Source organism: Sus scrofa, chromosome 1 (assembly GCF_054392235.1).
Source record: "Sus scrofa isolate SSC_HxYL_T2T_F1_AM1 chromosome 1, Sscrofa_HxYL_maternal_Yorkshire_Landrace_v2.0, whole genome shotgun sequence".
NCBI classification, from domain to species: domain Eukaryota; kingdom Metazoa; phylum Chordata; class Mammalia; order Artiodactyla; family Suidae; genus Sus; species Sus scrofa.
In genome coordinates this window covers 131,203,413-131,218,436 of record NC_139383.1, presented here as the reverse complement: position 1 = coordinate 131,218,436, position 15,024 = coordinate 131,203,413, and the positions used below count along the sequence as shown (strand labels likewise).

Sequence of the window (15,024 nt, the reverse complement as noted above, 5' to 3'; positions counted from 1 at the left end):
ATTTAGGCAAAGCAGCAACATTAGTGACTACCATCAAGAGGCCTATGCTTGTGACTCTGATTCACCACTTCTAGCAACCAGTTTTTAAGTTCTCTGAATGATATCCTTTTGATATTCTTGAGGCCTGTTAAACTCTCTTCTTTGAGTCAGTTTGAACTGTGCTGTGAGGATTGGAAAGAGGGGATAGTGATATACTAACACTACTCTTAAAAAAGAAAAAAAAATGGAGAATTCCCATCGTGGCTCAGCAGTTAGCAAACCTGACTAGCATCCATGAGGTTGTAGGTTTGATCGCTTGCCTCGCTCAGTGGGTTAAGGATCCGGTGTTGTCATGAGCTGTGGTATAGGTCGCAGTCACAGCTTGGATCCTGTGTTGCTGTGGTGTAGCCTGGTGACTACAGTTCTGATTGGACCCCTAGCCTGGGAATGTCCATATGCCACGGGTGCAGCCCTAAAAGACAAAAATACCAAAAAAAAAAAAAAAAAAAAGTCTTGATTTGTAGCATTTACCAATTTTCATGGTGTAAATTTTTCCCCATGGCTGTCCAAGCAGTAATATCACTGAGTCAAAAAGAGACATGCCATAGCATGCCATTGTGTAGTATTTCCACCACAGAGATCCAACAGATGCAAACAGCCTCAAGAGCATAATCAGTAAAATATGGTAAAATAATTTAAAAGTGATGAGCTTTGAGTATTTATGAATTTTGTTTTTCATATAATTTATTTAAATTATAAGTTTACATAATTTAATTTTTAGTAACAGCTGTGTTTAACCACTGGCTCACCTAATTCCTAAGAATTTAACAACTAGCTCTTAGCAACCAATATCGGCCAGCTCTAGCATACCACAGCCTATGTTTATGCTGGCAGCAAAGTAGTCCAGGACAGCAGTGGCCACCTAGAGACTCTTAGCATCAACGTGGCAAGAGAGAACCTGAAAAAGGGCAGAGTAATAGCCTTGTCAGCATTCCCCGGAAACCCCCAGGATATTTTAGCAAAGATATCTGAAACAAGCCTAGATTTATGGTATTCATATAAGATAGGGGCATGTGTCATTAATAACAATTGATTCATAGCAAACTCCTCACTGAAGATAACAAAAAATCGATCGATATAAGACTTTCAAAATAAAAATATGTTGGGATAATATATAGGTAAATTATAATGGTAAAATAACTTCACAGAGATAAAAAGTGATGCCTATTGCCTATGAGAGTTTGCACATATCTTTAAAGTGGATATTTATTGTTTAAAAGATGAACTTTTCTTCAAATTTAAAATGTGAATAAAAAGGAAAGTGGAATATTATTAAAATAAACATTACATTAACATTTATTGAGTACTTACTATGTGCTTAGGTCTTTGCTAAGTAGTTTCACAGTTATCCCATTTCACTGTCACAAAATGATGTAGGATAGATATGATGCCTAAACAACAGATGTGGAATTTGAGATCCACAGAGGTTAAGTATCATAGCAAGGACTGCTCAGCTAGTAAACTGCTAAAGAGTCTAACTAAGGTCTCTAGACTCCATCTCAAATGATACAGCCACCTATGTTTTTCTATTTTTTGTTTCAATAGTAACAAAGCATCAGACATACTTAGCATCAGTATTTAACATGGCAGATCATGCACAAGAAGTACAAGCTGGGGTTTCTTGTAATCTAGTCATACAATAGACCCTCCAATGGCTTCCCATTTTACTTGGAATGAAATTCGGGCTCTTTGCCATGCCCTATAGCCCTTCCCAACCCATGCTTGCATAATTCAACTTCGCCTCACTGCACTCACGCCTTCACTTATGGAGCTTCAGCTTCCCTGACTGTCTTTCTCTAACTTACCAGACTCATTCCTAGGGCAGGGGACTTTTGAATGCCCTCTGCCTGGAACACTTTAACCCAAGGATACTCACATGAAAGTTTCCTTCGAAACACTCAGGTCACAGCTTCAATGTTACCTCCTCAAAATGAGAACTTTGACATTACCCAGTTCTTTCCTAGTAACAATTCTGAAATTATCTTCCTGATTTACTTCTTCATCCTCTGTCTTCATCCCACTAGAATAGAATCTCCATGAAACAGAGACTTGCTCACCATAACTCCTGTGCCTAGAATAATGTCTAGCCAGTAGAAGGTGCTCTATCGATACCTATTTGAATTATTTTACAACTTTTTATAAATGTTCAACATTTAACTGGCTACCAGACCTTCCCCTGAGGATGTGCCACAGGCTGCTCAAACTCAGTGTGTCCAGGCCTGAACTCATTCTCACTGTACCTGAACCAGGCCCCTCTCTCAGGCTCCCTATATCAGTTTCTAACAGCACCACCCCCATCCTAGAACCCATCAGAAATCTGATATTTCTTCCTTTCTCTAACAACCCATATTAAATTCATCCTAAACCCCCTGACTTAACCATACCAGATGGTATGTGTTCCAGTCCAAACCACTCTTCACTTCTGTGACTTGCCTCAAGTTATTCCCTCTGCTGGGATGCCCATCCTTTCCCTCCTCACCTGCTTTGCTCTGATTGGCCCTTGAAGGTCAGCCCAGGGACAGATCTTCTAGGAAGGCTTTCTGAGCCCTGCCTACTCCCATTCTTCAGAGCTGGGTTCCCCGCCACTCCTTGGTAGTCCCCTGACATGCTGCACCTCACTGCTTTATAACTGACAACTTACAATCATTTATATGCTGATTCCCAGGCTCTCCCCACTAGATTTTGGGCTCCGTGGGAGCAGGTTATATAACTTATTCATCTGTGGGGGCTCAGGAACCTAACTCAATGCCCAGGCATGTGGTCAGTATTCAACAAAAAGAAGCTGGTATCTTAAGGGTAAAGGCATTGGAGTCAGAATTCTGACAGAACTGCGTGTCCTTGACTAAAATACTCAATCTCTCTCAGTCTTAAGTTTCCTGGCTAGAAAATAGGGGTTTGAGGAATGTTGTAAGTATTCAATGAAATAAATAAATACCAATATAGCAGCGGTGCCTGACAGAGAGTGCCAAGAAATGCCCTTTATTAGGGGAGGAAAGGATAGAGTGGGGAATAGGCAGCAATTCAAGTTTCAAGTGATGTGTTTAATGGGAAATAAAAAGGTATATTTTCCCACTAATATACACTTTTATGAAAATACTATTTTTTATTGCTACAACCAATCATAGATATTTATACCTAAGGTAAATTACTATTTTAATGAAATCAATAGAGAATTAGAACAGTTTAAAGAAAATTGAATACCTTGATATAATTATGCATTTTCTTCATGAATACTAAATTATATCAATCACTATTTAAGTCTAGTGTTGCCTCTACCAAAAGTGTTAAACTGAGTCATTCACTTTTTAAAAAAAAGCACCTTTTCCAGTTATGAGTATTGATTTAGTACAGTTTAGGCTTTAGGGTCTTCCAAAAAAATTAAAGTCACAAGCAGTATTTCTTCTACAACAGGCTTCTTACTCTCCTTGAAAGAGATCACCAACTACTCGAACAGTGATTGAGGTAAATGCTCCACTTCCCTTTAAGTCCTTAGCTATGCTTAGAAAATCTTCAAGATGCCTTCTGGTGCCTCAGACCAGCTCAGAGGGGAACAGTAGCCAGACTGTGACCCACATGGACCCCATTCCTGTTTTTTCCCTTCCAGGTAAAAAGCCCTCTATTACATCCACTAGATCCCCCCCCCAACACACACACACACACACACACACACACACACACACACACACGAGGATTGACCAGATGCTCTAAAGAGGAGGAAGGAGAATAATCCCCTGGAGCCTCTGGTATGGGAACCATTGAGACTAGACTAGACCAGTGCTGACATTTGATTTGGGGTGACTCAACCTGTTTACACGAATAAGAATCCTGAACAAAAGTGTTTGTCCTAGGGCTCCCATTCTCCTAGAGGCAGCCATACCACATCTACTTCCAAATTTTCTTTTTCCCATTTCCAATATTCTGAGTAAGAGAGAAAAGTCATGCTCCTGTACAATGCTGCTAGTCTGCTGGAAGCCTAAAAGTGTCTTCACAGATCAGAAAAAAGATTGTGGGGTGTTCCTTTTTCTAACTTCATTGTTTTCCTATTTAAGGACAGCTCCTCCCTGTTCCCTTCTCTATGGGAGCAGTTTATCAACCTTATCAGCCATTCTATAATAGAGTAAAAATACTCCAGCTGCAAATTATAATCCAACAGCTTAGGGAACACAGAATCTACGATTTATAGAATACTACATTTAAATAAACCTTAAAAAGGATCTTAAACAGTTACTAAGGGCTTTCTATTCTGAGATCATTGGCTTAGCTCCTTGCTCAGGACGAGCTAGCTCTCGGAGACACATACCCCCCTTTTGCTGTGTGTTGCAGAGGAAAACTATATAATGACTTTTTTTTTCTTTTTGGCTTTAAAAAACATTTGTCATTTAAGGAAAACACATTGTGGAATAAATAAATAGGAGGAGGCATTCAGCCTCAGCACATCTGTTACTGATTTGTGTAATTAGCAGAAACCCACTAGCAGGATCCAGGAAGAATGGCCAGGCTGGAGCCCCCACCCCTCCCTGGGTTTTCCACAGAGCACATCTGGAGGGTGACGGGATAGGAACTGCCAGCCAGGTTGAGATGGGCTCACAGGTAACCAAATCCATGAAGTCATCCAAGACTGGAGATTAGCCGCACTCCCACACGTCACTTGCTAGACTTTTCATTGTGGGTTTTCTTAAATTGTTTGACAGAATGAATGTTTTTCTGGCCTTGACAAGATAATTGTTTCCATATCACAGCAGAATTAAAAAAAAAAACATACACAGCTCTATATCTCACTGACAATGATAAATTGTCATCAGATAATAACATCCCCCAGTACACAGGACCAGTAGTTGCATAGTTTCAAATGTGAATTTTCTAATTAGGGATTCAGCCAATGGTTTTTTTCTTTGAGGGGTACCTTAGTGGGGCAGGGCAGGTGGTTGAGGTTTTCTCTTTTGGCTCTAGCCCTCATAGGGGACAGTTTATCTTTATCAAAAATCCTGAGGGCATAAGGTACTTTTAAAATAAGTTACACATAAATTGTGCACACAAACCCGCAGTAGATTCCGTGAAAATCATGCAGGCTTTAATATTGGATTGAGATAAGGCATGTCCTTAGAAAGGATCCATGATTCAGTTTAAAAACTTATCTGACCTTTAAACTCCTCTGGTCCAAAAATCTGGTTGGAAATTTCATCAGGATAGATTGTATTTAAATTGTCTTTTGGTGGCAATTTGGTTGGAGTGTTTGCTGGCAGAAGGTGGACTTCAGTTTCCAGATGATTCCAGGAGGCAGTTTGCCTAGAGGCGGGCCTGGCCTTTCTAAGGATCTAAGCCATAGGAGACACCCCTCGGCACAAGCTCTCTCTCAGTGAGAGTGTTCATTTTCTCCCCATAGTCATAGCATACTGACTGTTTCTGGAAGTTTCTCCTTTAGATCCAAATAAAGCAAACATTTGCCTGAGTAGGGGTTAGCGAAAGACAGTTACTTTAAAAATAAATAAATAAAAGATGGAGCCATTCTCTCTTCCAAGTCTAAACCAACTCCCATGGCCACTTATCAAGCAGAGCTGAAAGAACACTGAAGAAAAAGTCAGAAGATTGAATGAGTTCCAGTCGCAGCCTGTCTACCACTGACCCTCAACTCTTGGGAAACTCATGTTCCTCCTCTGTAAAGGAGGGGCTGGACTCAGTATCTGACATTCTTGCCAGAGCCAAGAGTCTAGATCTCACAAGACCTATAGTTTTTGTTCTGTGTCACAGCTGCTTCTCCCAGGAAAGTCCACCCAGCAGAGGGAACCAAAGGAGTCTGGTCCCTCCCCGGCAGATTCTTGCCCCATGTGTTCCAAAGCAATCACAGCAGAGGCGAGGCACTGAAGTCAAGCGGAGGAAAGTCTAAAAACCAAGCCCAGCCCAGCCCGCACCATATCATCCTCCATCCAAGATGTCCTAAGAGCCACCATCTCACAAACAGGGATGGTCCCACCCACTGGCTCCTCAGAGCCTCACACACCACAGCTGGATGAGATTGCACATCTGTCCCAGCCCACCTACCAGGATGGGACACTGGCTAGAATCTACTGGACCTATCATCAGAGAATAAGAGCCTGGATAAAATTCACCAGGTCCCTAGAGACAGGCCAAGGTAGTAAAGAAATAGTACATGGCACTTCATTAAGTAATTAAACTGGTGTTCTAAAAGTCAACAATGTGTCTATGAAAGCACAATCTGTTTACATTTGGTCAGATGTTTTCAGCTGCAGAGTGGATTACTTCAAAGCAACCTCTTCAGAGACGCATGGAAGAAAGACGTAGGTGCTTATGAATCACGCTGAAATTGGACCCCCTTGAGATAGGGCCCATCCATGACAAATTTAATTGTAAAAAACCTCTTGGCAGAAATTTAAGAGCAAGGTGACCAGGGAGTTATTCAACATCAGTTTCCCATTTATGAAAATAAAATCGTTCCCAAACTGTTAAGTTCCCTGAGGGTAGGAACTGCATCCCGCTGGTTCATTCTTGTGCCCCTGGAAGCCAGCAGAGCTCTTGGCTCCAAACTGGCACTCAGTTCATTCTAATTAAATGAATGAGCATTCAGAGACTATAGATTCTGTGTTGGAGGATGTGTGTGTCTCACATCTGTGGGGATTAGACAGGGAAGTGACTGGCGATCAGGCCTGCCAAGGAAGGACCTCTGAACACATGCCTGCTGTTACTAAGTCTGCCGGGCCCTGGAACTTTTATTACTACTGGCTCCATTTCGCTGTGGAGCTTGCAGTTCCACTGAAGCAATTTAGGAGGAGGATGGCAGGGGTGGGAAGATGTCAGATGGCCAGCTTTCATTAACAGGCTGGGAACAAGTGGCTATCCAATGGGCTCTAGAGACTAAGAAAGCCTTATCGCCCAGCATGTGGCTTTGGAGGCCTGAGCCAGCTAAATGATTTCACTGGGCAGAAAAGTGTCCTCTATTCAAAAATTCTCTTTCTCTGTAGACTAGTGTCTCTCCCAAATATGTTGTTTTCTTTTCACTTGCCTCATTTACAGCATATTGTCCTTAGAAAAACAGGGCTCAGGAAAAAGAGCCAGAAGATTTTTCAGTTAAACGTGTTGTTAATCAGGACCTTCCAGTAAAAAACAGGGAATGGAAAAGAGATTGTGATGCCTACCAGTCCCAATTCCACATCCGCGTTGCCCTCACAGCTGCTTCTTGGCATTTTTACTAACACACCAGCCCGAGCACACGTGGGTGCGGTGGGGGAGCAGCAGAGCTTCCATCTTGCTGGCAGGCTAACACCTGTTCCACAAGAGACTTCTTACTGTCCACAGTAAGTAAGACTTCCCCTCACCACTGCTATGCAGGTTTTTAAAGGTTTTTCTGAATGAGTTGATTTTAAATGGAATTTTAGAAATTTTAAAGAGATTGTAAATTCAGCTAACCACAGATCAGTTGGACAGTGTTGAGGAGGTAACAGGATGCTTTTCTTCCTTTGACTCTACAGTCTCAGACCTTTACACAAACCAGCCCCCGTATGCCTGCAGGTAGCTAGACTTTCAGGCCTCCAGTATTCTGCTTAATTTTGAAAGTATTCATAGACTCACTTGAGATTAATAGAGCCCCTGAATTTGCACCAGATTCTCACACATTTCTCTTTTTTCCCATGCTCTCATGTTACTTTCAAATACAGTATTTCTAGCTGACCTATGTGTGCCTATCTTTATTTCCCAGTGAGAAAACAAATACCAGGTGGGTAGGAACTTGTCCCTTTCATCGCTTTGTTTTCTCTTCCCCAGATGGAAAACAAGCATTCATTCCTACTAGCATTTTGACAATGCTGTGTGACTCAGGGCTATGGGCAAGGAATGAATTATTCAATTTAAAATGACAACAATATAAATGTTTATAAAATCAGAATAAACAATTCATAATAAATTCCTATGTCCGAATGCCATTAAAAAAAATAACACTTCTGAAGAATGTAAAATAAGAGAGATGTCTCAAAATGTGAAGGTTTTTTAAATGAGAAAAATACAGAGTATGTTGTCAGAAGTTGATATGTATTCACATATAATTTTTTTATAATAAGAAAAAAACTTTGAGGATAGTAAAAAAAGACTTTGCAGTTTAAGTGTAACACACACACACCCCACTTTAGCATACAAATCAGGGCCATTTCATCCTTGGACTAGAGTTAATTAAGAAAATAGAAGTTTTTAAAAGATGAATATAAATAGCCTGTTCTTCTGGAAATAATATTCTTAGCATCATTTTGTCCTTTGTACATCTCACGTTCTCAAAACATTGAAACTAGGATAAACAGCAGTGCAGTGCCTGGTTTTGAAATTGTCACCATAGAGACGTCTATTCCAGAATTTTCCAGAGTTCTGCATAGTACCTATTCTATAGGACTTTACACTCAGTGCTTGGAGAAAACAGGGCTCCTTGACAAATGAGTTTGGGTAGGAATACCACATATCATTGACTTTAAGATACTATTTATTGAAGAAGACACCACTACTGATGCCAAGATTAGACCAGGTGGGTAATCTAACATCCCCATAAAGCTAAGGCAGCAGAGGGATGAATCCTTAGTATGAAAGAAAAGGAGAAACAAATCTTCACACACAAAGGGGCTGCAAGGAAACTCGCTGTGTCAACCTTGGCACTAAAGGGAGAGATAAAAAAATTTCTCCTGAAAGTATGAGCCTCAAATGGTATTTACCAGAGTTTACAATCCAAATTCAAAATAATCCTGGAATAGAGAGAGAGATCTCAAGTAGGCAGTATCCCCAGGCAACTGGCTGAAGCCACACCAATGCTCTATGTAAAAAAAGCTACTTCAGGAGTGATGTCATCAAGATGGCCAAGGTTGGTCCTCCTCACAAGAAGACCACCTAGCAACTATCGACAGACAAGACACCACTGTGAAAACCCTATACCTGGGGGCTAAGATTGAAGTGCCCCTCTGGATCACAAAGACCTAGAAGGATCACATTAGAAGAGAAAGAGGAGCAACTACACTCTGTCAGCATCACCCCTTCCCCAGGCCAGCACAGTATTGTACCAGGAGGATCTCTCTGGGCGTGCGATTTCTCCAGTGGGAGAAAGAGAGTACAAAGTAAATAAGATCAAGACAGATAAGAGGTGGGTGGTGAGGCCTACAGCCATTAGCACTCAGCAGCACTGAAGCAGAGATGCCAGCCAGGGGCTCTGCCCTTCTGCAGAGCTAAGCCAGTAGCTTCTTCTGGCCAGGGACCTTGTTTGCTCCAGGCAGTTCTGTCTGATATGGGTACCTAGTCAATGAACTAAATTAACTGTGGAGCCTGTCCTATGGCTCTACCTGGGCAGGGAAGAGAATTTACAACCCCACCTAATTGCTGAGCATAGCCTTACGTCCCACCCAGCCAGGATGCCTGGCCAGCAAACCCAGGCAGCCATGGAGCCTTCCATCCTACAGCCCTGCTTACACAGGGATCCAGGCTAACAGTCCTGCCCAATTCTTAAGTTATTGCTCTGGCCCCATATAACCAGGGAGCCAGAAGAGTGATCCTGGGCGGTCTCAAAGCCCAGCATATGGTTCTACCCACAGGAACCTAGACTAGCCTCACCCTGAAACAGAGCCCAGCATAAAGAACTGCCCAGTTGCTAACCACTGGCTATAGTCTAGCCCAGCCAGGGAGACTAGCCAGTGAGTTGACCCAATCACAGAGCATAGCCTGTGGGTCCTATCTGATCAGGGAGCCGAGACAGGGACCCAGCCAAATTTGGGGTCACACCCTTTTGCCCTGCCTGAACACAGAGCACAGCCTGCAGCCCCATCCAACCTAAAGCCCAGCCTGTGGCCCTGAATAAACATAGAATCCAGCTAGTAGCACCATCCATTCAGGAAGCACAGCCTGAGACCCCATCTGACCCTAATCAATCCCAGAGTCCAGCCTGTAGTAGCTCCCTAACCTGAGAGCATAGGCAGTGACTTTGCCCAGATAGAGACCTGGATAGTAAACCCCACCTCCCCACTGAAACTTCCACCTGACCCATCTTTACCCAAGCTGCAGGAGATCTATAAACTGTCTGACTAGGAATTCTGAATAATCCTCTTAAAGAGGGTCAGTGAGCTATAAGACCACACAGATAATGAGAATTGGGAAAATAATGTGTAAACAAAATGAGAAATTCAACAAAGAAATAGAAATCATCAAAACAAATAGAAACCCTACAGCTGAAGAATACAATGACTGCAGAAGTCAAGAGAGAGCATAAACCATAGATTCAACCAAGTAGAAGAATCTGTAAACTGAAACATAGATCATTTGAAATTACCCAGTCAAACTCAAAGAAATAGAAAGTAGAGTTGTTATTTCCATGGGCTGGAGAGAGAGGGAAATAGAAAGATGTTTTTCAGTGGGTATAGAGTTTCAGTTTTACAAGATGAAAAAGTTCTAGATATCTGTTAACACAACAGTGTGAACGTACTTTACCGAACTGTACACATAAAAATGGTTAAGACAGTCAATTTTCAATTTATGTATTTTTACCACAATTAAAAATATTTTATAGTTACTTTTTAAAAGTTGACATAGGCCATAATTTTAAAAACCTACTTCATAATAAGTAGTGAGTTAACACAGGCAAAACATTTAAATAATTCCTGGCACATAAGTGCTATTTAAGTGTTAGCTATAACTGAAATTTTTTTAATCTCGACTTGTTGGTGTTAACAATACCATGATTCCATCCAGAAGATGAAATCAAAGCACTGATGCCTTTACGTGAGTACTGTCATTGACCTACTGCCTTTTCCTCTCTGACAAACAGTAACAAATTACTACTTGCCACTCTCCTGACAAGCCTAGCCATTTCTCTGAAAATCCTGGAAACAGAACATTAAATTCTTCACCATGTGGACAGCTAATAAAATGTGTGATATCACACTTTGCTATGTTTACCAAGAATGCACCTCTTAGACATCCCTTTCCGTACCTGAGACATAAGTTCCAGCAGGCATCGCAGTCTGACACAGATCAGGTCTTAGTAAATATTCATTGAATGAATGAAAGCCTTAAACAGTGGGACCAAAGACTCATGTCCAGTCAATATAAATCTAAGTCCCAACTTGATCAAATCATCATAAAAATTAGGGCAAAATGGATGGCAGTCCAAGATTTCTACCCAGTAGTCTAATTGGTTTTATATGGTGACTCCTTCCCTGCTTAAAGGGTATGTGCCCTGCCCTATTTAAATCAGCCAGGACCCAGGCAAAGCAAAATAAAACCAGGGAAATCCACTCTATGTCTTTCCCAGAATGAAGCTGTATATGAATAATTAAGACCTACATTACGTGTGGTCCATTTAACCATCATTTCATATTAATAGTAACACAACTGAAAAAACATTCAAGATTATAGGCTGTATGGATGATTCGGATATGTTTTCTTTCCATAATGAGCTCAGGGTTAAGACAGATAAAATTGTAATAGACTGGGTAAATTGAGAAAAGCAATCCTCTTCCCTGAAATGGACACACACCCCCTTTCTCCTGACCTTGTCTTAGTGCATGTCCAAGCCTCAGGGGTGATGGTTTTGGCAGGGTGGATAAGGAAATTCTAAGCCCACTGGAAAAATTGCAACTGGGGGGATAAACTGTTTGCTTAACTGACCTCTCTGCTTCAGAAAAGATGAAGTGAGTCTATAGTGTACAAAACAAAAAGTCAGCAGAATGGATTTTACTCTGGGTTCTGGATTCCAAAAGCCTATCTTCAGATTTTCATCTATGTCAGCCAGCACTGTGGTTCTCAACATATGGTCCCCCCACCTGCAACATGAGCATCTACATGTAGCTTGTTAGAAATGCAGACTCCTGAACTCTGCCTCAGACGTTCTAAATCAGAAACTCAGGTGGGGTCCAGGGAGTTGTGCTTTAAAAGCCTGGGTGATTCTCAGGTAAATTAAAGCTTGAGAACCACTGGTCCACCTCAACTCATTAGCACTGGAAAGAACACAGAGGGTCGGTCAGCACTGACAATGGATTCAGAGGAATATTGTCCAATTAACTAGTTTCTGATGTTAAAAAAAAAATAAAAAGAAGAAAAAAGGAACATAGAAAAAAGACACACTCAATTAAATCAAACATTTCAGAAACCTAGTCATAGACAGGTGGTTTGTCTTACAGCTGAGTTTATATCAGGTACCCATGTTTTTAGAGAGATCATTGTTCCCCCTTACTGCTCTCTTTTAAACTGAAAAATCTAGTTGTTAAACAACTTACAGTCTGATTCTTACCAATTTTATCAGATCTGGAAAGCAGAGCAGAAAATCACCTAAATGTAAGGATTAGAAATCATCGAACATTCATTTCAACTTCACAGTTTTAACAAAGACCACATGGGCAGTAAACGTGCCTATCTAAGCTTGGTGTATCTGTACATTCAAATCATTAACTACTCCTCTGTGTCCTAAGAGGTCTAAATAATGGTTAAGGCATCTCCTCAGTGTTTTGTGATTTTTCAAAAGCCCCAAACCTTTGAAATATGAAAAGCGGACTGCTCAAAAACACCACTTAGCAATATCCTGGCTTCCTTCTCACCTGGACGGAAAGCCAGTAGCCTCAGAAGGCACAGGCCATACTCCCACACTTGTCTTTGGTGGACTAAGGTGGAACTGTGAGCAGGTCACCAGCCCCACCCCAGTGGCTTCTCTGAAGTAACACTGCAAAAATGATTTCTGAGACGCTAAAATCAAGGTTTGCCTTACTTTTACCATCTAGAGTACCAAAAATACCAACAAAAATATTAACAGAGTCTTCTTTTAGTTTTGGGAATGTTATTCTTAAAAGAGAAAATTAGGAATGGGTATGGGTGTGCCTTACCTTAAGAAATCTCAACTTCTCTGAATAAGGGGAAAATGTACCAAATCTGTTTTCATTACAAAAGGGGGATTCACTAATCTCCCTTGACACATTTAAGATAACATAAAGTGCCAAGATTTAATTAATACTCATTTTTTTCTGGAATAAAATGACTGAAAAAATTAGCTTCATGTGTATCATTGAAAACAGTGATGAAAACCAAGAGGAAGGAAGAACAATTGAGTAAATCTCTAATGAGATTTATGGCTACCACTTCATTCTCAAAGACAAGCTTGTTGTTTTTTACACTATTGATGCCATGTTTTATTCATAAATATATTTAAATGCTATCAAGTCTTACATTTCCCAGTTGATAACCAGGATCGAAGTTTTCCTGATATTCAAGATAGGGGTTAAGTAACTTTTAAAATGGATATGAAAATAGAATTCTAAGTTATTAATTTGCTAATTTTTTTCCTTACCACCAACACAACCTATAGGTCAATTTTTAGCTACTGAATTGCTCCCAAAACAGCCCTGAAGCTGTTAATTCCCCTGATATAAAATATGTATGTGCAATGTGTTGGGTGAGTGACCATCTTCCCAAAAGATATGCCTCAACATTTCTTGTTAGTGTTTCTCAGACTTTTGAGTTAAAACTCTACTTCAAACTTACCTGTCATTGTACTCAACATTTCAAAAAAAAAAAAAAAACACTTAAAAATGCACCAGAAGGAGTACTCATTAGTTATTATATAAAAAAGCAAAAAAACAAAACTCTAGGTAAATATATATTCCTCTTGGGTTTAAAGCTTAAGTCGACTATCAAATACATAACTGCCACACTGTCATCTGAACGAGACATATAAAAATGTCCTCTATTAACAAAGAGCCATGAAGAATACTCATCTACAATCCAAGGGATCTTATTTTTAAAAAAAGAAAATTGCTTTTTTACCAACCTGGGCTGAGAAACCACAGAAGAAACCAAACCAGAAATGCACAAGCGTGAATGCAAAATTCTTATAGAAGAAATAGCATAAAAATTTGCACATTCGGAAATAGGACCACCTTCCATGAACAAGGAGAAGCCTCTGGAGGTATCTGAACTGTGCAAATGAGTAGTCGCTGGCTAGGACCGCCTGCAGTCCTTCCTGGCCACTGATGCCAACACCTATGTGAGCACCTGCGAACAAGAAGAGTGACACTTTCACACCCACTCTCACACAAAGATACAACCTCTTTGGGGAACTTACCACTCCTCCTGTATGTTGTTATTTATTCATGTAAACCTTACAACTATAGCATTTTTATAAATGCTATAGTTTCCCATGTATTACCTCATGAAACACTCGTGATGGTTAGATTATTTACCCCAGTTTTACAAAAGAGGAAATTGGCTCTGGAAAGTTCAGTAACTCGAACAAAGGTTTACAATTTGTAAGTAGCAAACCTGGGACTACACCCAAGTGCTGGAACTGTGAATCTGGTGTTCACTCCTCTACACCATAGCTACTTACTTCTCCAACAATGACCAATACCCTTTTCTAGCCTAAAAATACACAAATGATTTAATTAAAGACAGAGGTTTTTTGTTTTTTGTTTTTTTTTTTTTACAAATGCATTAGACCCAGAAAGCATTCATGTTAGAACTACAGGGAAAATTAAAGTGCAGTACAACCTCCATTACGTATTGCCAAATGCTGACTAAGGGCTCCAAGCCTGCAGCGTGCCCCATTGAGCAGTGCTTACTTTTGATCATGCTGACATCATTGGCTCCATCACCAATGGCCAAAGTCACGGCATTTCTGTGCTTCTTCACCAGCTCAACTACTTGGGCTTTCTGGAGTGGGGTGACTCGGCAGCAAATCACAGTCTTGCACATGCAGGCAAGTTCTAGAAGATCGTTCTTGACATCACTTTCCAGAGCATGGGCCTATATTATATATATATAATATATATTTTAATATATATATATTTTAATCCACAACAGAACAAGAAACAGTAAATGAGAAGTGTCATTTGGGAAGCTGATTTCTCGTTTCTCAACTAATTTCTTTTCTAAACAGTTTAATTCATTTCAACAAGTCATTGTTGCTGCATGGTCACACCAACAACAAAAGAAAAGAGTACTGAACTCCTTCTAAGTGCCAAGGAA

General features: G+C 40.5%; 1 protein-coding gene across 39 annotated transcripts in view; it reads right to left on the bottom strand.

Moving 5' to 3' along the window:
- ATP8B4 (ATPase phospholipid transporting 8B4 (putative)) overlaps positions 1-15,024 on the bottom strand; it is a 263,719-nt gene that overhangs the window by 28,102 nt on the left and 220,593 nt on the right. For 34 of the 39 annotated variants that reach the window (XR_014811512.1, XR_014811511.1, XM_084970388.1 and 31 more), the window contains 2 exons: positions 14,619-14,802; positions 13,829-14,052 (listed from right to left, as the gene is read on the bottom strand). Coding sequence is in view for 32 of the 39 variants with exons in the window: in XM_084970388.1 (XP_084826514.1) it covers positions 13,829-14,052; positions 14,619-14,802 (408 nt within the window). In the remaining 7 variants the exon portion in view is untranslated. The remainder of the gene's footprint in view (positions 1-13,828; positions 14,053-14,618; positions 14,803-15,024) is intronic. The other 5 variants (XR_014811506.1, XR_014811513.1, XR_014811501.1 and 2 more) reach the window with 1 other exon arrangement.